The sequence below is a fragment of the Xenopus tropicalis genome, chromosome 7 (assembly GCF_000004195.4).
Source record: "Xenopus tropicalis strain Nigerian chromosome 7, UCB_Xtro_10.0, whole genome shotgun sequence".
NCBI lineage: Eukaryota > Metazoa > Chordata > Amphibia > Anura > Pipidae > Xenopus > Xenopus tropicalis.
The window spans coordinates 54,841,043-54,867,259 of record NC_030683.2 but is presented as its reverse complement, the minus strand read 5'-3'; the positions used below and the strand labels follow the sequence as shown (position 1 = coordinate 54,867,259).

At 39.7% G+C, this 26,217-nt stretch overlaps 1 protein-coding gene across 1 annotated transcript; it reads right to left on the bottom strand.

Moving 5' to 3' along the window:
- Positions 1 to 18,058: 18,058 nt before the first annotated feature.
- Positions 18,059 to 22,343, bottom strand: znf503 (zinc finger protein 503). Its single transcript, NM_001079230.1, is given in 2 exon segments — positions 18,059 to 20,170; positions 21,533 to 22,343. Coding segments are annotated over 2 exon segments (1,626 nt in total). The 5' UTR covers positions 21,782 to 22,343; the 3' UTR covers positions 18,059 to 18,793.
- Positions 22,344 to 26,217: the final 3,874 nt, after the last annotated feature.

Below are 26,217 nucleotides of genomic sequence, written 5' to 3'. Positions count from 1 at the left end.
TCTATTACACATAAAACCATGCTGGCACAAACTTATAGTACTGTGATTTGCAATAATGTATTAAAGTATCCTATCCCTTTTTACCCCTTCCAAAAGCTTTACTAGAATTGATGTCAGACTAACAGGCCTATAGTTTCCAGGCTGAGAATTGGATCCCTTTTTGAATAACGGAACCACATTCACCAGTCCTTCTGCACCATGCGAGTCCTCAATGAATCCTGAAAAATTAAGTAAAGAGGTTTGTTTAATACCCAGGGACCTTTACATGTTCAAGTCTCTTTTGCATTTCCTCCTGTGTGACCCATGCTTCAGTAGTTATATTACTAGAAACTGGTCTATTAAAAGGGAAGCCTTGATTAGCTGGCTCCTCACTTGTGTAGACAAATTAAAAATAAGAGAGGCTGGGGACAGGGAGACATGGGGGAGGCACTTTGGTTGCTAATGCAGAGTTCTGCTTGTCACACCGATCTTAAAATATACTTGTAAGGGGATGTAAATATTTTTATTTTATTAATGGAAATAGTTAAAACTATATGCAGGTTAGCCAGCAGGCAGTGCTAAGCCCACTTGTAAGCCTATATAAGACAGTCCTTTGCTGAGTCACTTCTGCCTGGAAACAAGAGGCAGCAGCAGGAGGATGTGGCCAGACCTACTGGGAAGGTTGGTACTTTAGGGTAGCTAGTGATAGCAGTATATTTCACAATAGGTCACTCTAGGAGTGAAAGGCAGTAAGGGCTAGCTAGAAAGGACAGCCTGTTGTCCCAACGAGGAGTGCTTAGAGTGGGGTAGAACCCCTGAGGTGAAGTGTGTGCCAGAGAGGAAACTGAGCATTTAGGTGTAGGTTATGTGAGAGCTTACAGGTGACGCTTGTGCACTGTACATATGGTCACTTCAAAGGAATGGGTACAGGTCCCTAGTGAGCAGAAAGCCCATACAACAGCTAACAACACTCTGATGGTGCATCCACATGGGTCAGGGGGTCCTGGAAGCTCTGGTGAGAAATGCTGGATGTGTGTATGAGAGAATCTGCAGGAATATTATGCATTATCTGATTGACATCCTTTGTCAGCACCAGAGCCCCGGTACTTCCTCTCAAACTCTCAAATTCTCTCTAGACCTGTATAAAGAAGCATATTCAATACATTTTGATTTATCAGAAATCTACTAATCACAAAGAAACATCAATTGTTTTCATCAGTCTTTTGTTTCAAATGTCTGTTATAAATGTATCTACAGTAATGCGTAATTTGCTGGTGCTGTATTAATAAATGAAGATGACATTTTTGTGAACATTTATGCCTCTAATTTGGTGCTATGCTTTGTTCAGGGGATTTTTGCACTCTTCAAACGATATTTAATCGTAAGAAACCCTAGTGTCTAATACGGAAAGCGTACTATTCACCAATAAGCATGTGTCAGAATTGCTCCTGCACCTAATTTTGACCTGCCAGTATTCATCCTGGGTCTCTTAGCACACAGATGTCACTTTACTCTCAATAAAGTCTCAGATTAATCCTGCATTATGCCTGGTAACACCACTCTCGGTACTCCCTTCTATTAAATAACAATGAACAGAAACTTGTCATAATACCCTTAAGAGACATTTTTCTCCAAAAGGGAATTGGTAACAGACACCAGGACATCCTGAGCTAGTAAAGGAAGTTAACCTCATGGGCCCCTACATTCCCCCATGGGCTAAACTACAGTATTTTATTCTATATATTTTTAACTACAATTCCAGTGTTTTATCCCCTAATCCCTTAAATGAGTGTACCCACCAGGGAGAGGTGTGTTTGATGTACTTGAATCCAATTGCTCTTGTGCTTTGACACGAATTGCATGTGATTGCACTAAAAAAACTTTTTGTAAGTTTGGAGGGCATCATTTCTGGTGTGTGCATACATAGGGGCACTAAAACCTAAGAATTGCTCTGTTTACTTTTGAAACTAACTAACCTTAAGAAAGTTTCAGAAACTATGAAGTATCTTCAGGAGTGGTAAAACTTTGAATGTATGCTGTTACGGAGTATCTGATTTAGAGGTAGTGGCGCAACTATAGAGGAAGCAGACCCAGGGGTTGTAGGGGACCCGTAGGAACAGGGAGGCCTGGATCACAGGGTCTGCTTCCTCTCACCATGTAACTTACTCTATGGTAGACCCATTAGGGTTCTGTTGAATGTGGCTAAGGAATCTAAAGAGTATTAGGCTACTCCCTAAATGACAGTTGTAGAATGCATTGCATATGCAGGAGCATAAGAGAATATGTGGCCAAAGCCCAGGAGGAACAAAGTACACTGCATAGTAAGGATCTCTAATCTGGTTACAACACCTTGGTTCTTATCGCCACTGTTGTAAATGACAGGGACCCTATAAAATAATTGAAAAGGTAGAAGAAGTAAACAATAAGGTATGGCAGGCTGATAAGAGGAAGCAGTTACTGATTGAATATGTAAATTTTCATGAAGACATGAGGTGGCACTTGCATCAGAACCAGTTCTTCTGAGCCATTCTTAGAAACTTAGATGAGAACTAGATGAGATTTTTGCCCTTTTTTTTGCAGGCAAAACTGCTCCAACTCCTTTATGTTGGATGTCTTTTTTCTTGTAAACAGCAATCTTCAAGTCTGACCACAGATTCTCAATTGGATTATGGTCTGGACTTTCTAGGTCATTCCAACACAGTTAAATGTTTCCCCTTAAAGGACAAGGAAAGGCAAAGTCACTTCGGGGTGCCAAAATGTTAGGCACCCCCAAGTGACTTAAATCGCTTACCTTTTACCCCGTGCTGGTGCCCCTGTACGGAGAGAACAGCACCAGCCCGGGGTACCTGCAGCGCTTCCTCCTTCCTGCTTCGCGTGCGCATGCGCAGTAGAACTTTAACAGAGAAGTTGGCTTCTACTGCGCATGCACTGGTCGTGGGGTCCCGGCAAAACGAAGCAGGAAGGAGGAAGCGCTCGCTACAGCTACCCCGGGCTGGTGCTGTTTTCTCCTAACAGGGGCACCAGCCCGGGGTACAAGGTAAGCGATTAAAGTCACTTGGGGGTGCCTAACATTTTGGCACCCCAAGTGACTTAGCCTTTCCTTGTCCTTTAAACCGTTTGAGTGTTGCTTGGGCTCATTGTCCCACTGGAAGGTGAACCTCTGTCCCAGTCTCAAATTACAGGCAGACTGACACAGGTTTTGCTCAAGAATATCCCTGTATTTAGCACCATCCATCTTTCCCTCGGACCAGTTTCCCAGTCCCTGCTGCCGAAAAACATCCCCACAGCACGATGCTGCCACCACCATGTTTCACTGTGGAGATGGTGTTCTTGGGGTGATGGGGTGTGTTGGGTTTACGCCAGACATAGCATCTTTCTTGGTGGCTGAAAAGTTAAATTTTAGTCTCCTCTGACCAGAGTACCTTCCTCCATACATTTGGGGAGTCGCCCACATGCCTTTTGGCAAACTCAAAATGTGCCTTCTTATTTTTAACGTTAAGTAATGGCTTTTTCTGGCCACACTTTCACAAAGTCTAGCTCTATGGAGTGTACGGCTTATTGTGGTCCTATGAGACAGATACTCCAGTCTCTGTGTGGAACTCAGCAACTCCTTCAGGGTTACCTTTGGTCTCTGTGCTGCCTTTCTGATTAATTCCCTCCTTGGTCGGTCTGTGAGTTTTGGTGGGCGGCCCCCTCTTGGCAGGTTTGTTGTGGTACCGTGTTCTTTCCATTTAAAGGTGATGGATTTGATGGTGCTCTGGGGGATCCTCAAAGATATGGATATTTTTTTATAACCCAACCCTGACGTATGCTTCTCAACAACTTTGTCCCTGACTTCTTTGGAGAGCTCCTTGGTCTTCATGGTGTGATGTTTCTTGCTTAGTGGTGTTGAAGCCTCTGGAGCCTTTCAGAAAGGGTGTGTTTATACTGACAGATCATGTGGCACTTTGATTCCACACAGGTGGACTTTATTTCATTTCATGTGACTTTTGATTGGTTGCACCAGGACTTTTTATGGCTTCTTGGCAAAGGGAGTGAATACATTTTTTTCAGTTTGTTTTTTTTTTTTAATTCTTTTTTATATATATTTTTCTCATTTGACATCACAAACACCGACTATTTTGTGCAGATCCATCACATAAAATAAGATTAAGAAACATTTAAATTAGAGGTTGGAATGTAACAAAACATGAAGAATGCAAAGGGGGGTGAATACTTTACCAAAGCACTGTAATTAAGCATGATATTGCTACTGGAAAAGTAAATTATGCAATATGAAACTCTTAAGGCATGGAGACTGGCAGAGCTGAGCCAGCAGAGCAGTTATTGGGTGGGTCTTGGCACTCTGGCTCCTCTACTGTATACACTGAAAAAAAGACCTGGTTTAGCACATTTGCCATTTCTGTATCCATTGCAACCATATTGTTACTATAAATCAATGCAATCAACCTGCATCTTTTTACTATTAATATACTTTTTGGGGTTAGTTTTTAGCCACTGCTGCAATGTGCTCCTCATCTATCTTTGCCTGACGAAGTGTGCTGGAACCAGAAACTGGTCCACAGACAGCCTAGGGCACTCATAAGCCACAAGGAGCAAAGGAGAGACAAGCACAAAAAAGAACGGATGACATGTAAAATGCAATGGAAGACCTCAGCCAGAAGCTGCCACACATCTGCAAGTAAGCAATTACACACAGGCAAGTGAATGGTCGGGTCACCCCTCTACTCTACACATACCTGGTGCTTCCCTGTAAGTAATGATGTGTTAAAGGAATCAAAAACCACTGGGGTTCACCTGGCACAATGTAAAATATAGACAAAACAGAAGCCCGTGGGGCTGCTCTGATATCTCCTAAGGAGAGGGCACTAAAAACTGAGGGAGGCAAGACACAGATGCCTGGATTATGGGTGGGGGAATAATACTTCTTAGTGCTCTGCCTCCTAAAAAGAGAGATGGGATTATCCACATGGTACAGGTGTCCCCCTATTAAAGATGGTGAAATACATATTTATAATTTCTGTTTTAGCACTCTTCTCACCATATTTTCTTGTATATGCTTTATCATTGATAAATGTGAAGCCAATAAAACTGTAATTCCTTTGAATGTTTTACTTTTTATAACCTCGTTTCGTACGATATTCTGTGCGTGTATGGCAAGTTGTTGAGTCGACCGATATCGCAGGAGGCTGCTAAAAAGATTTTGATTGGGCGCCATAGAAGGCGCCTGAGCAAAATCTGCCTTCAGGGCTGAATCGGCAGGAGGTAGAAATCCTATTGTTTCCACCTCCTTATCTGTCATCAGCCCTGAACGTTAGTGGCCGATTGAACGATCTTTTGTGCGACCGATGGTCGCGAATCGCCACATGTGTGGCCACCTTAAGATAGGATGATCTCTTCTATGTTGTAACAAAATAGTAATTCTTTGTATACATTGATGTTCCTTCACAAAAACAAAATAGAAATTATAGCAACAATGACCCTGGCCACTAGGTGGCAAGAGCTTGCCATCAAGCAGTAGTAAGACTTCATATTTTAAAGGAATTTATCTTGAAAAACCAAAAAGCATGTTAATTTTAAATGTATGTGTGTAACAATTAGGCTTTAGTTATACTTTGACAAAATTATCAAGATGAAATGCTCTTTTACATAATAATTTCTTTGCAGGCAACTGGTAAATATTATGCTTTTTTCACTGAACAATGAAATGATCAATAGCTCTAAAAACAACTCTTTTCATTTACCTCAAAACTGGCCAAGAAAGGGCCATAGAACAAATATGAATAAACTGTCATTTTATGCAGCAGGAATAAAAAAGTATTTGAATCTGTAAAAATTCTAACTGCAAATCCTGTTTTCCCCTATTAGCCCAGGGGTTTTGTGATTAGTTCATGTCCACAGATTATAGACAGAACCACATAGCTCACTCTCCACCTAATAGTAGGGGTGGGATATGCTGAGAACTGGAGTGTACTGTTTTTATTCCTATTACTTTTTACATGTGAGCTGTTTTATGTGGTTTATTTTTTTATAGAGACCTACATTATTTGGGGTGGTAGAGTTTGCCTTTAACATGTTTTCTATTTGTGTACAAAGTATTACTAAAATCAGCTGTGGGATAAAATCTAACCCACAATATATGATCGAAATCTCCCATGTAGTTTAAGGTGGCCATACAGATGCCAAAATTCAAAACTTTTTTGTATGGTGTGTATGGTGGGAGACAAGGCGATATCGGACGTCTTATTGATAAATTTTGATCAGGAGCCTTTGAAGGTGCCCGAACATCATAAATGTTAATACTGATTCATCAGATAGGGTTAAGAATTCCTTTGTTTTTACCTGCATATTTAACAATTCAGCTCTAAACGTTAGTAGAGTGCATGAAAGATCTTTCCTACAACCAATGGTCATGTATGGCCACCTTTAAGGTCCCCATACACGGGCCGATTGTAGCTGCCGATTCGGCAGCTTATCGGCCCGTGTAGGGGCAGAACCGAGGGGCCTGGCCGACCGATATCTGGCCTGAAATTGGCCAGATATCAATCGGCCAGGTTAGAAAATCCAGTCGGATCGGGGACCGCATCAGCTTGTTGATGCGGTCCCCGAACCAACTGCCCCATTGCAGCATGCAGAATTCGATCATTTGGCCCCAGGGGTTATTATATGATCCCCTTTATATTTATACATAGTTATCATGTCACCTCATAATGTCACCTCATATTCCTGCAATAACACATAAGGTAGCACCTTTTGGTATATGATCAGATGTGTTGGCAAGAAATCTGATTAACTGTGTGCTGCCCAATCTAAGTGGGTGCCAAATTTTGGTGTTGTATTGTCAGTATGTCAGTCATAAATTTCCCCAATGGACCTCAAAATCTGAATGGCAACACTGTAGGTTAAAGGAACAGTAATACCAAAAAAATAAAATGTATCAAAGTAATTAAATTATTATTTTGTGTGTTCACAGGGTATAGCCATAAGGGTAGCCATTAAAATTGTAAAAAAGAGAAAAGGCACGGGTTACATAGCCGCTAACAGATAAATTGCATAGATTCCCATTATTCTACAGAGCTTATCTGTTATCTGCTATATACCCTGTGCCTTTGCTCCTTTTTTCCAGCTTGAATGGCTGCCGCCATGGCTGCACAGCAGCTTTTTTATATTAACTATAATAGCTTTTTTTTAAAGCAAACATACAGCTTTTACCAGTGCAAATACAGTACAACAATTGTTCTGTTAGCCCAAACAAATGGAGCTGTAGGAAGGAGCTGCCAATGCACTATATACCCATTATTGGATTGCATTGACAGAAAAAATATTTAAATGGGACAGATTATCTGTAGCCTGAGAGGATTTTTTAGATCAGTAGTTCTCCTTATTAAATTTAAGCATCTATCTTGTTGCTAGGGTTCAATTTACTGTAGCAGCTAGGCAGTTAAAAAGTGACAATAATATTTGGGATATGTATAAGAATAACAATGTTTTTACGAATCATAATTCAAGAATTATGTGCTATTCTTTAATTTTTCTTCCTTTTTTCAGTGGAAGTTTTGGTACCTGTGATGGATTTCCACAAATGTATTTCTTTTTATTTACTATTATTGTAATAAATATATTTGATGTGTTTGTAGAATACACATTTTGTTACCCCCATTTAATGCTAGAAAGAGGCAGAAGAACAAGGAAAAATAACAAGAAAACAAAATGAAGAGCAACTGCAAATCTGCTAAGAATAGGACATAACAGAAGCCTACGCTGCCAACACTTAAAGGAGAAGGAAAGGCTGTCTCAATAGTGCCCTTAAGTCTCCCCATATTTCACCTGTTCAGAAGATCAGAAGCCAAACAGAAAGAAAAAACGCTGAGCTGTGTAAAGAAAGTTCCCATAATGCCTCACTCCTGCACAGACATGCAGACCAAACTGTACATGCTCAGTTAGTAAGACTGAGTCAGCTTCCTGGCTGATTGGCTCAGATCCACATTCCTGGGGGGGGGGGAGTGAGTTCTTAGTATTCTTGAGGGAGGGGGGAGCAGGAAAGAGCAGAGAACAGAACGCTGCGTGTCTGTGGCACAGGAATTACAGACACAACTAATCTTTTTTCAGAGAAGTCAGTGCAGTTTCTGTGAGTGCTTATGGCTGTATTTACATAGACCTTTCTGATAAAGCTTTACTTAGTTTTTGCCTTTCTTTCTCCTTTAAAAGCATTTGTCAATATAAAAAAAATCCATTCAGAAACATCCATTCTTATACAGGTATAGGACCTGTTATCCAGAATGCTCAGGACCTGGGGCTTTCCGGATAAGGGATATTTCCGTAATTTGGATCTCCATACCTTAAGTCAACTAAAAAATAATTTAAACATAGTTTAAACCCAGCAGGATTGTTTTGCCTCCAATAAGGATTAATTATATCTTAGTTGGGATCAAGTACCAGGTTCTGTTTTATTATTACAGAGTAAAGGGAAATCATTTTTTAAAATTAGAATTATTTGCTTATAATGGAGTCTATGGGAGATGGCCTTATCGTAATTTTCGTAATTCGGAACTTTCTGGATAACGGGTTTCCTTTCTGGATAAAGGGATCCTATGCCTGTATAATAAATACCCTCATATCTGTTGAAAGGATCCACTGGTAAATAAAGCATCAGAAGGTTTGTTGTATGGTCAACTTGTATATTTATATATAAGTATCATATTCCAATTTGGCCAGCCTTTCCTGATAAGGATATTTATTGGGGACCAAAACCATATTGCATGTTCTATATGGGGCATTACCTGTGATTGATAAAGGAAAAGCATAGCACTCTCCGCCATTGAATATATACACTGTTTAATAAAAGATAATACTTTCTTTCTTGATACATTTCTTAAAACAGCAAAGATGCCAATTTGTAATACAGCTATGTTTATCCACAAGTACCTTGATAACTCATTTTAGATGAGCCATATGTACCTTTATAGAGTTGCTCCTGTAACTCAATAATTGAATACATTGAGGAAAAGATTTGATTAAGAACTTTTGCTTTTTCAAAGTCCCTTGTTACCAAAGTATCCCCTTTTAAAAGAAACCCCACTCAACCTTTATCTTTTCACTAGTGTTATACTTAAATATTTTGTGAGGATTAGTCTGTTTGTGAAGCAGTTTCTCATTTTTTATTTTTCCCTTCCTGATTGCTGCTTTAAAACCCTTATAGTATTTATATCTGTTAAAATAAGTATCCCATCAACAGACTTCATTGTTATCAGCTTCTTTACATCGAGTAAAGCCACTTAGTGAGGTTCTTAATATTTTTACATTTCTTTTGTAAGGGAATTATGAACTAATTATATAAGTTTAAAATTCTGTTCTGTATATTTATCTGAAAGATTTATGATCTACCAGTTAAAGTAAAGTACTATAGATTGCTTTCCTGAAATTTTGACCCAGTGTATGTTTATTTCAGTGTATGTTTTTGCAATCACATGCTATCACTTTAGATAATATTATAGTTATTATTACCCAGGTGCAGTTCTGGACGGCAATCTAATTTTGCCCAAAGCCTAGTGAGCAGCCATTCCACCCCTCCCACCTCACTGCTGGTGTCTCCCTACTCCAGCACTGCCACTGATGAACACTTACAACCACCCCCCCCCCCGGTCACTCACCGTACCGGTGACTAACTTACATTGTACACCATTACACAATAGGCAGCCTTCTACTCTGCTTACTGGTAGTTCAGGCGCTGGCTAGGTGTCCTATTAATTGTACATTTGTAATTCATTCTGGATTGTTATAGATAACTAGATCCAAGAAAACATCATTCATGGTTGGGTCTTCAACAACATGTGATACAAATTTGTCATATTGTAAATTTTGTGGTAGAATGGCCCAACAAATGAGAGAAAAGGTGAGTTTTACCTTCAAGTTCTCCATATCCATATTTTTACAATGTACAGTAAAGGCAATAGGACATGAGCATAACTCATTTGATATCACAGTTGTAATTCTTGGTGTTAATTATGGTATAATAATGGTAATAACAATTCTAATTTTTGTGACTGTGTTGCCCAATTATGTAAGGTATTAACTATAGTATACCAAACATTCCCCTCAAAAAAGGAATGTTTAAGAAACTGTTTTATGTTTCAATAGAATGCACTTAAAACTGCAAGACCGCATTATGAAATGTCATTTGTTTTACGAGGTATTTTAAGGGGCTATTTAGTTTCAGTCACAGGAGGTGTCCAATAAGTTAGTAAAGTCAATGAGCGGGTCTCCAAAAATATGCCTCTGTATATGATTCACTTTATGCATCCTAATGTGTTTCCTGTTAATAATCTTGTTTACCAAGTGGTCCAACAAAATGGAAAGTAAATATATGTTGGCCTATCTGTGTACCTGCATTCTTACCCTACCTAAGATAACTGTCTGACATGCCATAGATTTTGTTAAAGTGTCTGTCATATTATGTTACTCTGTCGGCTAAATACAAGATAATTCTCTCCCTGACTTCTGACACTTAACTCTGTTTGGTGTGTCAGAAGATGTAGCCCTTTCCTTAAAGCGAATGTAAAATAATGTATTTATTTCTCAGATACTAATCACAGAAGAATAACCTTTAGGCTGATGCCACACGTGGCGTTTTTACGCTGCGTATTTTCTCAGCCTAAAAACGCAGCACAAGCCACACAGCCCCTGACTATGGCGTTTTTCAGCCTAGTACTGGTGACGTAGCAAACTACGTCTACTACCGAACTACTCCACTCCTTACTCAACCTCTATATTTTCCTAGTTTTTTTATCTTTATGCACAATAATCTATTCTTCTGTAAATTTAGTTGATTTGTTCCCATAGAGAAATAGGAAATTACCATGATTTAGGGTAAATGGTTAGACGCAGGAGGCTTCTTGGGCCCACGCGGGAGATTTCCTGGTATCCCTGTGAGCCAGTCTGACACTGTAATTGTCTTTGTAACAGATTGCAAACCAGTTAAAAGTCCAATAGAAGTTCTGTTTTAGCTGACATTACTGAATTGTGCAAAACTATAAGTTCCATGCAGGATGCTGCCACTTTGCAATAAAAGTGTTATTGTCGAGGTTGGTAAGAAAAAACGTACTTTTAGGGCATTCAAGTTAGCTGGGACAGCAGAAACTTTCATCAGGTACAAGGAAGCAAATAAAGCATGCAAAAAAGCTATCAAGCAAGCTAAAATAGAGATGGAAAGGGATATTGCAGCTAGGAGTAAAAAGAATCCAAAATTATTTTTTAATTATGTGAATAGTAAAACAATGAAGCAAGAAGGGGTGGGAACTTTATTATCACAGGGGGGTAAGTTGGTTGATGAGAACGGGGAAAAAGCTGAAATTTTGAACTCTTATTTTTCATCTGTCTATACATCTGAGGAGCCAGATAATGAAGGCTTCCCTTGTAATATGCCCAGTTCTAGTAATTTAGCTACTGACGCATGGGTCACTCGGGAGGAAATTCAAAAGAGACTTGAACATGTAAAGGTAAACAAAGGTCAAGGGCCGGATGGGATTCATCCCAGGAGCTGAGCGCTGTGATTGCCAAGCCTCTTCACTTAATTTTTCAGGATTCATTGAGGTCTGGCATGGTGCCGAGAGACTGGCGGATTGCTAATGTGGTGCCATTATTTAAAAAGGGATCCCGTTCTCAGCCTGAAAACTATAGGCCTGTTAGTCTGACATCAGTAGTAGGAAAACTTTTGGAAGGGGTAATAAGGGATAGGGTACTTGAATACATTGCAGTTCACAATACTATTAGTTTGTGCCAGCATGGTTTTATGCGTAACAGATCTTGCCAGACTAATTTAGTCGCCTTTTATGAGGAGGTGAGTAGGAACCTTGATGCTGGAATGGCAGTTGATGTCATCTACTTGGACTTTGCTAAAGCGTTTGATACAGTACCTCACAGAAGGTTAATGATCAAATTAAGGAATATTGGCCTAGAACATAATATTTGTAATTGGATAGAGAACTGGCTGAAGGATAGAGTACAAAGAGTGGTGGTAAATGGAACATTTTCTAATTGGACCAGTGTGGTTAGTGGAGTACCGCAGGGGCAGTCCTTGGTCCTTTGCTTTTTAACTTGTTTATTAATGACCTGGAGGTGGGCATAGAGAGTACTGTTTCTATTTTTGCTGATGACACAAAATTGTGCAAAACTATAAGTTCCATGCAGGATGCTGCCGCTTTGCAGAGCGATTTGACAAAATTAGATAACTGGGCAGCAAACTGGAAAATGAGGTTCAATGTTGATAAGTGCAAAGTTATGCACTTTGGTAGAAATAATATAAACGCAAACTATCTACTGAATGGTAGTGTGTTGGGGGTATCCTTAATGGAGAAGGATCTAGGGGTTTTTGTTGATAACAAGTTGTCTAATGCTAGGCAGTGTCATTCTGTGGCTACTAAAGCAAATAAAGTGCTGTCTTGTATAAAAAAGGGCATTGACTCAAGGGATGAGAACATAATTTTGCCCCTTTATAGGTCCCTGGTAAGGCCTCACCTTGAGTATGCGGTGCAGTTTTGGGCTCCAGTCCTTAAGAAGGATATTAATGAGCTGGAGAGAGTGCAGAGACGTGCAACTAAACTGGTAAAGGGGATGGAAGATTTAAACTATGAGGTGAGACTGTCGAGGTTGAGGTTGTTTTCTCTGGAAAAGAGGCGCTTGCGAGGGGACATGATTACTCTGTACAAGTACATTAGAGGGGATTATAGGCAGTTGGGGGATGTTCTTTTTTCCCATAAAAACAATCAACGCACCAGAGGTCACCCCTTTAGATTAGAGGAACAGAGCTTCCATTTGAAGCAGCGTAGGTGGTTTTTCACGGTGAGGGCAGTGAGGTTGTGGAATGCCCTTCCTAGTGATGTGGTAATGGCAGATTCTGTTAATGCCTTTAAGAGGGGCCTGGATGAGTTCTTGATCAATCAGAATATCCAAGGCTATTGTGATACTAATATCTACAGTTAGTACTAGTGGTTGTATTTATAGTTTATGTATGTGAGTGTATAGATTGGTAGGTGTGGGTTAGGTGTGCTGGGTTTACTTGAATGGGTTGAACTTGATGGACACTGGTCTTTTTTCAACCCTATGCAACTATGTAACTATGATTTAACAAAACTGGAAAACTGGGCAGCAGAAACAAGGTTCAATGTTATGCACTTGGGTAGAAATAATATAAATGCGGGTTCTACACTAATTGGTAGTGTGTTGGGGGTATCCTTAATTGAGAAGGATCTGGGGGTTTTTGTTTGTAGATCACAAGTTGTCTAATTCCAGACAATTTCATTCTGTGGCTACTAAAGCAAATAAAGTGCTGTCTTGTATAAAAAAGGGCATTGACTCAAGGGATGAAAACCTAATTTTGCTTCTTTATAGATCCCTGGTAAGGCCTCACCTTGAGTATACAGTGCAGTTTTGGGCTCCAGTTCTTAAGAAGGAAATTAATGAGCTGGAGAGAGTGCAGAGACGTGCAACTAAACTGGTAAAGGGGGTGGAAGATTTAAACTATGCGGTTAGACTGTCAAGGTTGGGGTTGTTTTCTCTGGAAAAAGGGAGACATGATTACTCCGTACAAGTACATTAGAGAGGATTATACACAGATAGGCAATGTTTTTTCCCATAAAAACGATCAATGCACCAGAGGCCACCCCTTTAGTTTGGAGGAACGGAACTTTCATTTAAAGTAGTGTAAGTGGTTTTTCACGGTGAGGGCAGTGAGGTTGTGGAATGCCCTTCCTAGTGATGTTGTAATGGCAGATTCTGTTAATACCTTTAAGAGGGGCTTGGATGAGTTCTTGAACAAGCATATTATCCACGGCAATTTGATACTAAAATCTACAATTAGTATTAATATTGGTAGATATAGTTTATGTTTGCAAGTGTATGGATAGGTCAGTATAGGTTTGTGTGTTTACTTGGATGGGTTGAACTTGATGGATGCTGGTCTTTTTTCAACCCTATGTTACAATATACCCTCTTAGTTCAGCAATTTAGTGATCCAGTGCCTGTTGATCAAGGCTTAGGCAAAATAAATATTAAAATCAAGGCGGCTTAAGAAGGAAAAAGCAGAAAAATCTTGTCACAATTAGGAGATAGGACGCATACTTGAAACTTGCAGCTGGAGCTTACATATAATGGAGCTCAGTTATGATCCAAAGTTTCATGGTTTAATTGGCTTGGGAAACATAAGTAAACAGCAGTAACAGCAGGATAATTAACATTCTGAGGTTTAGTAAAGTTGTAGCAAAGAGAAATGGCATGCATATCAGATTAACTAGTTAAAAATGAATTCACTCTAGTTATGTGGTAATAATACATGGTGTCATTAAAAGAAAATTATTTAAAGCAAGGTTGTCAACTTCATCTTGTCCAGCTGTGGTATATTATGAATTCCTAAAATATTAGTCAACCTGTTTTTCTGGCTGAGGATGCAGGGAACTACAGTTAGAAACAGAAGGCCATGCGATTGACATCCCTGCTCCAAGAGGAATAAAATGCTTCCAATGCCAATTCAAAGGTAACCACTTTACAATGAGAAACGGAACCTGTAAAATTTCAAATACTATGCCTAAAGAAATCCAGAGTTTCACGTCCATTTAAATATCTCAATATATGGTGCCAAAAAGAATGTATAAAAATTTCAGGAGATGGCATCAAACAATAAAAACATTAATATAACATAGGTAAACAAAATAATACATAACATTTACTCCTTTACACCCTGTAATGTCCAACTGCAACATGAGGCTACCAAGGGTGACTAACAAAAAATTAAAAAAATAGCTCCCAGTAAAGTTGGTTTTAGTAAACTTGCCCCCCCCCCATGCAGAAGGTAAAATTAGTAATACACATTAGAAAATTAAAACGCTACATATATGTTTCATATTGTTTCTTCATACTGTTATCTTTGTCAAATAAAGAATGTGATAATGTGTCATCAAGTGAAACAAATGTAATGTTAAAATAGCTTTGTAATTTAACACAGCCTACAGCATAAATCACATCCCTGTTTGATGAGCAAAACAATTAAAATATCCCTTAATCGTGAGCTGTGCATCTTATTTTTGAATACTAGCTTTGGTGAAGAGCAGAATGAGTCCATATTAAATGGCAAATTAATGGACCAACATTTAAGGTTTATTTTTATTGTACATGCAACATAAAGATTTATTCTCCTAAAGCAAAAGCTTCAAATGTGGATAAAGTTCCAATATCATGAAATGGTATTTGCCTCCCAGAAATCTCCATACCACTACATCATAGGAAGTCCTAAGTGAGTTTTGCACTTTCGATTTATATGACTTTACTTGGAAATATGATATTACAGGCTAGATAAGACATTTCTTCACACACATATTAGCTTTTTATCTCTTTAGGTATGTGTCTTAAAAATGCCTCTGATTTGTAAAAATAATTGGCAAAATTGTTTGTAATTGCTTGTGTGCTCATGATATGCACAGCTTTAAATGAATCACAATGAAACAGATGCTAACATTTTTATAAATGTTAGAAGATCATAAGGTGGCCTGATCTCTGAAACAAGCAACTGATATTATTGTTGTAAAAAGTTTTTTTTATCAATTTCATGTATAAGTTCTATATACCTGACTCTTTAAAATTAGCTTTACTTTTCACTACTTAATTTCAAAGCGTAAAATGGAAAACAAACTGATAGGAAAATATGATACATTTACGCTTTTCCGGTCATTTAGTGGGGACACCTAGTGGTGAAAACTGAAAATAAAGGTTCTGAAAATATTGTTCGAAACCATTCGCTTACCTGTTTCTAAAGTCGTCTTAAGGTCAACAGCATACAGTTGCTCTCGAGTTTTGATTCACAAATATATGTAAATGCGGAGATTTTGTTTTCTGTCTTTTTTTTTTTTTTTTTTTTTAAATCTCGGTGCAATTTAACGCAGTTTTAGACATTCCTGTCAAGAGCACTGTAAGAAAGCCTTTATTCTTGACAAAGCTGTGCATTAAAAAAATACAATTGAAATAAGAATAATTAAAGAATACTATTTGATGAGGCGAAAGGAACGTCTCTATAATTGTGTTCCATTTAAGTCTCTCTTTTTTCCAGAATTCTGTAGGCGTCCATTCATTGCTTTGTTAGAATTAATTCTGGGTTTTATTTGACACTAAAGATTTGTGACAGAATTGTCAGCTTATCTTTAAGTCATCCTGAGATGGAAAAACACACATCAGACAGTTAAAAGATTCAAACAGAACCAGATCTAACTTATTCCGTGTGTAAAAAAGCAATTGTGTGAAATATTTTATACTCTGTACCTTAAGCTCATATGGGTTCTAAAGCAGTTTATTAAGGGTTTTATAGGAATACATTTGTTTAAACCACTTTAAACGGTAAAGAAAAAACTTTCATCTGAATATATATTATTTTTTTTAAAAAAAAAAGTGTCATACATGTGGAAATAACTGAAACAAGTCTTAGTTTATCCAATGTTAGTGTTGTAGATGTTAAATTCAAATTTAGAATTTTATTTCTCTGGTGTTTTAAAACTATTTGCTAGATCAATGTTTATGAAATATTTACTGATTCCAAGGTTCTAAAAATATTCTCTGCTCTAGATCAGTGGTGTTCCAGTTAATGTTTGCTAGATATAAACCCCACCAGCTGCCTGAAATAGATAATATTAGAGTATGGAGTACATGCAGTACAAGAGAGACTCCGGGATATTTATCAGCCCAAGTGACTAATCACTTCATCTAATAATATACGGTACATTTAAGAAGTACAATAGGGAGGTAAGTGATGTCATGTTTTGTTCCCATTTCTCTAGCAACACACACAAAGAGGTCGACTGGCGTAGGGGAAAGTGATCAGGATGAATTGCTTTTTATGGGAGCGGCCGAACAACTTTACAGATGTATGAAAACTGCAACTCCCGAAATTTCACTCCAATTGGCTTTCAGGCTGGTTTGGTAATCTTTGCGAGTTGTTCCAACCAGCAGAATAGTTTAGATCGTTTGGCATATATAGGGCCTAGACCTATGTTTTAGGGAAAGGGGTCTTAAGGTATCGACCCTTGCCTTGAGCAGCTAGCATCCACCCCTCCTCACTTTATCCCACAACGGAGCAGATAGGTAGTCAGCGAAATAGTTTCCCTGGTAACGTATGAAATAATTGTACTTATCGGATAACTGTAGTAATGGCATTGTATAAGTGGGCAATACCGTATGCCTACACATTCACACATACAACCATTTCCATACACCACACTTACATAAAAAGCAACAATTAGGGTGAAATAGTTGTTTCTATGTTGGGGTTTTTTTTGTCAGTCAGCTGGAAGCTCCGCTGTTTCCTGAGATTAAACAAAAGGAGTCGGTGGAGCGCTAACTTTATGTAAAAGAAAAATAGCTTAAATATTTATGCGATTATGGTTTATGCAATTTGTGGCTTCTGCGGCAAAGTCTGTCACATTCGTCACGCACACGCCGCACAATCTATCTATAGATGACTGCCTATAAGAAAAGCTTTTCATTTTCTGCCAGAAGAGGACGTTTTGACCGCAACAAAATGCTTTACAATAGTACTGACCCCCTACCTCACATTACCTCAGAACGTTTTACTTTTGGAGCAATAATTTCTTAACTGCATCCTACCGACCCCTTTTGTTTATAGGGAATAAAACCTAGATATATTTTTGCTGCTCTGGAGACAATTGCCAAAGTGGGGCTTCGGTTCATTCTGTAAAGGGGATCGGTGGATTTGCTCACGCACGAATCCCAGTAGGTCTTGGGACAGTGTTTAAGGGAACACTGTTTTCTTAAGAGTTGATTCTTTTTTTGACTATTTTAGTATACCATGCTTCTAGTATTTTTTTCTTTTCTTCTAAAGTTGTTAATATCCCCAGAAATCGTAATTCAAATTAAACGTATATTGATGTCCGAATAAGGGAAACTCTATTAGGAACTACATTAAAATATTGTTTCTGTTCTCCGTGGACAACCTAAGCCCTCTCTTAGCATAAATACGATTTTTTTATATTCAATAAAAAAATAAATACAGGACCAAACTTTTTCGTAACGACAAAAAGACAGATTAGTATAAATATTTTTAATTCTTATATTTAACATAAGTGGAAAATAAGCAGGGATGTCTTTTGGAATTACTCTTAATTGAAATAAAAAGGCTTTTGAGTTAAAACGGACAAAATTGTGTTCCATAATCCAAATGGCATGTTAAACCCCGTGAAATATATTAACAAAACAATTTACCACAGAAAACAAATAGCCTCCCCGGTTGGTAAAGAAATGCATTGTGAAGCGTGTACCTAAAGCACATTCTGATTAAAAGGATATTACAGAGAAAAAGTTTTAAAATAAGGCAAATAAGGGCATTTTCTCTGTATTTTTTGAATTTTTTTAGAACACATACAAAAAATACCATTATAATATTTTTACTAGGTTCGCCTTAAAAATAATTGCAATATGAATTCCGACATAAAGCTGTCTGTTTTTGAAACAAACATGCACTGAATGTAAAATGCTAGGTTTAAACCCAATGAAAGGTATAGTCTAACTAGAGCCTTTGTTTAATTCGACTTAACATTAACAGAAAATGCACTGTGTATCCCTGTTATTTATAACTCTTCTTGGAGAACTCCACTTTACCTATCCAGAAATGCACTTTATGAGCCGTCCTGCTTGGAGCTAACAGAAATAAATAGATTGTTCGAGGATCCAGTCCCCAAATGAACCAAAATCGCATTTCTTTCCGCGGAAAAAACGGATATATTTAAGTCAATTATTCCTTAGGCGGGCCCCCTTGTGGCAGTCACTGGTATCCCAGCGCGGAGGCTGTAGTGAGTCTTTGCCCGTATAGAGCATAAGGTGAGTAGTAGTGTCCTGTAGCTGCTGGCATTGGCACTGGCGCACCCCCTGAGGGTAGGGGGCTTTTGGAGTATGGATGGTAGCGACTGCTACTGAGTCCCAGGGGGTGGTGGTGTGGGCTGCGCAAGGTAAGTGGGCCGGGGGAAGCTCCGGTAGGAGGCATGTGCATGTGACAGGCCATGGCAGCGGCTGCCAGAGAAGATGAGCTGGGGTATCCCGGCAGCAACTTGTCCGTGGCCCCTGGAAAGGCGGTATGTGTCCGCAAGTGACCTAGAAGCTCCTCGGAAGAGGAAAAACGCTTATCGCAGGGGCCTGTGGCCGATACCCAGTTACATACATGGGGTAGGGGATCGTTGGGCAACATGAAACCGTAAGGATACAGAGGGTGGCCGGGCAGGGAGGGAGGGGATACCCCGTGGAGTGCGTGACTAGGGTATACCAGAGGGTATCCAGATTTCAGGTCGTGTGCGCAAGTTGCGCCTGCGCCCAGCTGGGAGGCACAGTGGTAACTGAGACAGTACGGGTCCCTGCACAGGCTAGCAGTCATCACTGAGGGAGGAGAGGCCCCGGTGAGAGGGCTAGAAGCTGCAGACTTGCCTGTGCACCCCAGGGTGCTGAGCTGAGCCCCCACTAAGGAACTCCCCTTGGAGGGATCCAGAGACACCCCATGTGCCAGAAACTGCGGAGGGTAGCCGGCATAAGCCCCAGCTAGTGTGGCCGGGTAGGACATGCTAGCAGGAGGCAGTGGAAAGACAGTGTGACCTGGTTTGTAGGGCGACACAGGTGCCACAAGCCCGGAGCCCAGCACAGAGCTGGAAGAGGAAGAGGACGAGGCTGGTGTGGGTGATGGAGCAGCGGACAGGCTCTTACATCCCGCCGTACCCTCGCTATGGGTCAGCTCTGTGCTTAGCCGGCCATGCGCACTGCCATCAGGGGGCGCAGTCTTAGCGCACTGTTCCATCTCTTTCTTGTCTGTGCATTCCGAGGAGGCCTTGGGCTCTGAGGGCGGGGGTGGAGTGCGAGGTGATCCGGGACTGCCAGTCCGAGGGGTGAAGGGAGGGCAGGCGGCGCTAGGAACTCGGAACCCGGATTTGTCACTTGCTGACTGGTCCTTCTTATCTGGGTGCTTGGAGTAGGGTTTGAAGCTAGACTTGTCCTCTGCCCCTATGTCGCTAAGTTTCAGTGGCACGGACTTGGACTCCTTATCGCCACTTGCTGAGGAGCCTGTGACCGCTGAAAGCTTGGAGGGTGCAGGGTCCGGCTTCCCGATCTGTGAGCAGGTCTGAGCCAACAGTGCAAGGGGGCTCTTCTTGGCGTCCAGCTGAAGGAAAAGCAAAGAAAAAGGGTCACTGATAGTCGGAAAATAAAGTAAAAATTCAAAGGCAAAACATCCACAAAGTGCAACAATAACAAAGGCCGCAACAACAACATTGTATAGATGACTTAATATCCATAATGGCTATTTTCGACCTGTGAAATATGTCGCTCTAAAACCGGTAATTCTTAGAGTATGGCTGCAAGAGGCTTTTGTCAGGCACCTAACCTAAAAGGCAAATCAGCGCCTTTGAACATTTATATGCAAGACTGAACAGACCTCTGCGAAATAAACTGAAAGTGACAATTTTAATGGTCAACAAAGTGTCTATACAGGTTGTGCCACATACGGTGTCATTACGTTCTGTCCTCTTACTGTGCCCCATGGTAAGGGTGTCCCCTACAACTATCCAAGTGTAAAGTAATTTACCCTTCATTAATTAATCAAATACAGATCAGATATATTTAAGTCTGGACACATCAGTAGTCAGCGACTTGCAGTTAGTCCTTAGCTACTTCAGGTATTTACCGTGACATTTTATCTTTTTTATTTTTTTTTTAAGTATAAACAGATACAAACAAGTAAAGAACGAGAGGCCATAGAATGTGACATAATATGCTGATTCACTTACCAATGGTAAAATTAAACGAGTTGATTAACCTTAACGGTAACAGTTAAGATATTAGGCCAGCGTTTGTGCCTCTAATGTCACTAGGCAGCATTGTTACAGTGTTGCATTTTATACCTAAAGGTTCGGCGCCTTTGAAGATACAAATCCCATGAAATCTTAATATTAAACATATTTTTTGCTCACGGGGAGGGACTTAAATTTTACTCTGGCATTGCTTTTCAAATATCTAAAAACATATGGCCAATATTCCCTTCCGTGTAGCCTATATTCTACAGTATTAGGAGCCGTGCTTCTTTGGTAAATCCAATAGTAGTTTTATAAATATGGACAGTGGAGTGATTAAAAGCAACCTTAACCATGTTTATAATGTAAACAAATGTTTCTTGCGTGCCTTTACTTTATCTTTCGGTGCTTTTAAATCTATAATGTAGTGATATATTCTAACTAGGGATAAACTAGCGACGTGTTTAATGCGCTTAAAGAACCGATGATCTAAATCACAAAAAGGCGCAGACTGTCCGGTGTGGCAGTAAGCTCAGCGCACAAGTACAGCCAACGGGACTGTTAAGGCACAGCCCCAGCAGAACAAAAACTACAAAACACACGTTACAAATAAAAGCGAGATGACTGACAGCTAGATGGATAGACAGACAGACAGACATAGGACACACCAATACATAAAACTGCACAATAGTTCTTGTGATGCTTAGATCTACTCTGTTGTGTCCGGTTCTTACCTCTATAGGGCTAACTGGGGTGGATGGCAGAGGTTGAAGATATTCGGGGTGCAGGATGTGTCCGCCTCTGGCTGTTAGCATCTTGAGCACCTTAATAGGGAGCCTTCCGGCCTGCCGCTGGGGATCGCTGGGAGGCACCGTGTGGATAAAGGCTCTGCTGGAGAAAGAAGCTCTTTCGTCACCTCTGTCTGTGCTTTCCGTGGTAAAGTGACTAATTCGACTTCCAGAACCCAATGGCGAGTTGCTCATGTCCCCCGGACAGACATTTGGGAGCAGGGAGGTGAGAGAGGGAGAGAGAGATCACGGTTGCGCCGGTGAGAAGCTCCAGATACGATCCTATAGAGATAGTGATCCTTCAGGTCGGACCGGCTGTTAGACTTGAAGCAGCAGCGCCAGCTAATCGGTACCTTTGAGAAAATACAGATCGTCTGCAAACGTGTAGTTTATTAGGCGTGCCCACCTGAAGCAATAAGGCAATTTGTTCTAATCCAGCAATGCCTGCTTGGAGGTATAACGCAGTACATTCGTACCCATCAGCGGCTACTTTCAGCTACAGTGCAGGCTTTCCATATCCAGTAGAGGCGTCTGTACATTTCAGCCTACTAGTATCCAACAATACCGGCTTCTATATCGGGATCCAACTGACTGCGCTTGCGTTTTTTTAGGGGGTAGACTGGTTCCTAAATCTAAATCGAACAAATCATTGCCCCGCCGAGAAACACTTTACAATCCAGCTCTGCTAAAGGCCACACCACGGAAGATCCTTCCAATTCAACGAGGTCGCCGCAGCCACTCCTCAAGCAGAGCTCGCAGTGCGAGCCGTAGCGCTGCCAGGAAGAACACTGCCAAAGAAACTCACTTCAAAAGCCTCTGAATTAGTGCAGAGATTAAAGCCTTTGCCGCCTTCCAATCAAATGGGACCCCGAGGTGATTGGAGGGTCAAGGGGATGTGACGTCCCCTTTCTCTCTGCCTCTAATGGTCTTCTTTCTCTTTCATATTACTCCCTCCCACTAGTGGATTCGCCTCTTTGCTGAAAGTACTGACTTTTATTTTATGGTTTACGTGTCCAGCCGCGCTTGTTATTTAGAAAGTGGCTTGTATGCTCACAAGGCTGGATAAGGAAATAAAAGCGTAAACACTGTCTCCATGTTTTCTGTTGTTAATGCGATTTTATAATCTGCATTTAGATTTGGTGCAACTGACGAGTGGCAGAAAATTTATGGGAAAAGTTTGATAATCCTGCCAGATGCCAGACAGATGTTTGGGATCCCACACAGAACAGCCATTATCCCCAAAGATGACCTGATAGGCTATTTATCATGTGCATTGCCACACCTTGTGTCTCAACCCTTTCTCCTTGTAGATTGTAAGCTCTTTTGGGCAGGGCCCTCTTCACCTCTTGTATCGGTTATTGATTGCTTTATATGTTACTCTGTATGTCCAATGTATGAAACCCACGTATTGTACAGCGCTGTGGAATATGTTGGCGCTTTATAAATAAATGTTAATAATAATAATAATTGCAAGCTTAAATCATTTCATAAAATACAATAAAACCTTTCAAGGCACCAATTCTAAGTACAGCACTCCCTCGTTCTACTACCTACTTGGAACACAGACCAAAGCTTGCATCATAAACTGTGGCTTTATAAATAAATATTTAAATAATATGATTTGATTCATTTTTTTTCAAGAGACCTCCTCTAGCAGTAAATGAAGATAACACTGTAGAGGTGGTATAAAGATGGTGTACTATTTTACCTAGAATTATTGTAACTTGCCGTGAAAGTGACTTCTCATAAAACATTTGACTTCTAACACAAAATTATTATATGCTGAGATAATGTATCTGTTTCTGTTATCACTTCTTTCAGACTTGTTTTTCAGATTATTTTTCAAGATGTTGAATAGTTTTATCCCAGTCTGTATGGAATTATAGCTAATTACTTGTGTCAATTAATTGAAACACTATTGCAATACTTATTTATATGTTTATCAACGGTTCAAAAGAGTTTACAATCTAAAGCATTATAATGCTATTAAGCTATACTGTTCTTTCCAATCAGTGTTTAAAGGGTGCTTCCCACAAGCTTTTATGAATTTGTTACTGACCAATCTTGCTATTAATAGCTATGTCTAAACTGCTGTGGATCATGTCCCACAGCCCTTCTATTAAGGTGCCATCTGACCACGGTTGAAGTACAAAAGCCAAGCAGGGCCATAAATAAAACACTCCATAGTGAAGTCACTGGAATTTTTATGGCCCATAGAAAAATTACCACAAAACAAGGGGGTTTCCTCATTATCATCATCATTTATTTATATAGCACCAGCAAATTTTGTAGAGATTTAAAAATTTAAACAAACAGGGATATAACAAGGGTATACAGAGTAACAATAGGCCCAGATCACATTATTATACTAAGAACATTTTTTGAATTAAACAGTGTTCTTTATTAAACATATATTATATGTTTATAAGAAGGTTATGATCTGGGCCTACCGTTTCAGGGTCTATTAGTCTTTTTTGCCAGCCCACCTCTAGACACAGCTGTTTGACTAAAATGCAGCTATTGTTTCAATTATAACAGTTTCCTTTGGTGATTATGCTCAGCAGGGACACGTATATGAAATGTATCAACCAAAGTATCAAATTAGAACAATTTACAAAGTAGGTGATGCATCTCAGGGTGAAGACACACAGAGCTGCTTAGTAGCAGTTACTTGTCACAGCTACTAAACGCCAGAAAAAAAAACTGCCATGGACAATACTAAGAATTGCTTCTGGTAAAACACACATAGAGACAGTTATCAGTAAATGATCAGCATTCTATAACTGTGACAAGTAGCTGCTACTTGAGAAGATGGAGAGGAATACTGGTGAAGGTTGGGCTAGAAAGATAATAGTGGGTCACTTGCTTTTGTAATTAACCTGCAATTTAGGTACAGTTGTATTAAATCTGTGTATCAATAACTTTGATGACTTGGAGGCAGGCATTGAAAGCAATATATTTGTGCTAGCCAGCGACATGACAATAAATCATAGAATCCATGCAAGGATATGTCAATCTGGGCATTTGGTGCTGGACAAACTGGCAATCTGGCCATTTAAGTGGTAGATAAGGTTAATCTTACATAATTATAAGGTTGTGCATTTGTAGTTTTAAAAATGTGCAGTGTATTCATAATTTAAGTTAGTTAAATCTTTGACAGAAAAGGAGCTAGGACTACAAGTACTGGATAATAGACTTAGCAATAGCAAGCCAGCAATATATTATCCTACATTAATAGGATTATGGTTTCAAATGAGGGAAAATTAATTTCTCCCTCATCCACATCCAAGAGAACTGTACTAAGCTAATTAAGAGAATGAAGAATCTTTACTATGACAATAGCCTGGACAGGTTGGTATTGTTGAGATTAGATACAAATATGATCTCAAAGTATGTATTTAAAAAAGGACATAAATAAACTCTCTGGTTCATTAATTATTAATATATATTATCAGGGATCACACATTCCTGTAAGCATCTCTTTCAGAAGCAACTATCCTATTAGTCACCTATACCATTAGTCATAATAGTCCTATACTATTAGTCGCCCGCGACAAATCTCCCTGTTCATGGGCGACTAATCTCCCCGAAATGTCATCCCACCGGCTTGAATGTAAATCACCTGTGGGATGGCATATGCGGTTTTATGCGGTTTTATGGTTTATGTGCCGGTTTCTCTCAAGGCAACTTCCGCGATTTCTGAACATGAGATAGTACCCCAAATGTACGAAAGTGGTTTCTTGGAAATGCATTGTAGGTCCCCGACAAGAGGAGTGCTGCTGCCATGAGGCGAGTTGACAAATTTGCCTCAGAGGGCATAGCCCGCAAGTTACCAGAGGTGGCAAAAAGCTGAATTTCCATTTTTTAACCTGGAAATGTGGCTCTTCTAGTGCAGGGAGTGCAATTGCGGTCTCTGCACTAGCAATGCGTCCCCCCTCCCTGAGGCTCCCTCCGGGACAGTAAAGGTAAGCGCGGGGGGAAGAGGGAAAGCATTAGGTCTAGAAACGCTGCTGTTCCCCAAGGATATTGTCACATATTTGACCAAAATTTTCTAACCTGTTGGATTGACTAAATGACCAATCTCCATGTTAAGAAAATGATTGGGATGATGATTTGGAGCCCACACATGATTGGAAAATCATATGAAGCTAAGTTTTGTACAATTATATCAGTGTGTGTATGGTCAGCTTAAGGCTAATCACATACAATTTGTTTGATCACAAAGATGCTCTAAAATGGGAAAGGTATTTTAATTCTTTAAAGGCAAATTTGTCCTATAATAATTGGTGTTAAGCCATAGTGTGATTCTACAAATAAAGAATACAGGACCACATTATGGCCTGCACAGCACATATAAAAAACAGAAACTGATAATAATACTGAGAAGCACTATTAAAAATGTAACAAAGTTTTGTAAGAAATACATAGGAACTGACTGGCATATTTTAGATGTTTTAAAGAAAGATGGTATAAAACATTTTAATTATGTTCTTATATGCAATGTATGCTGCATTAGAATAGTATGTGACAAAGTATATTTCTGCCCATGGTGTCCAATAAAATGATTGTGAGTGAACTGCTCATTGGGTTCACTAAAAACCGATTAGCTGATAAGTATGTATTTGTATTGA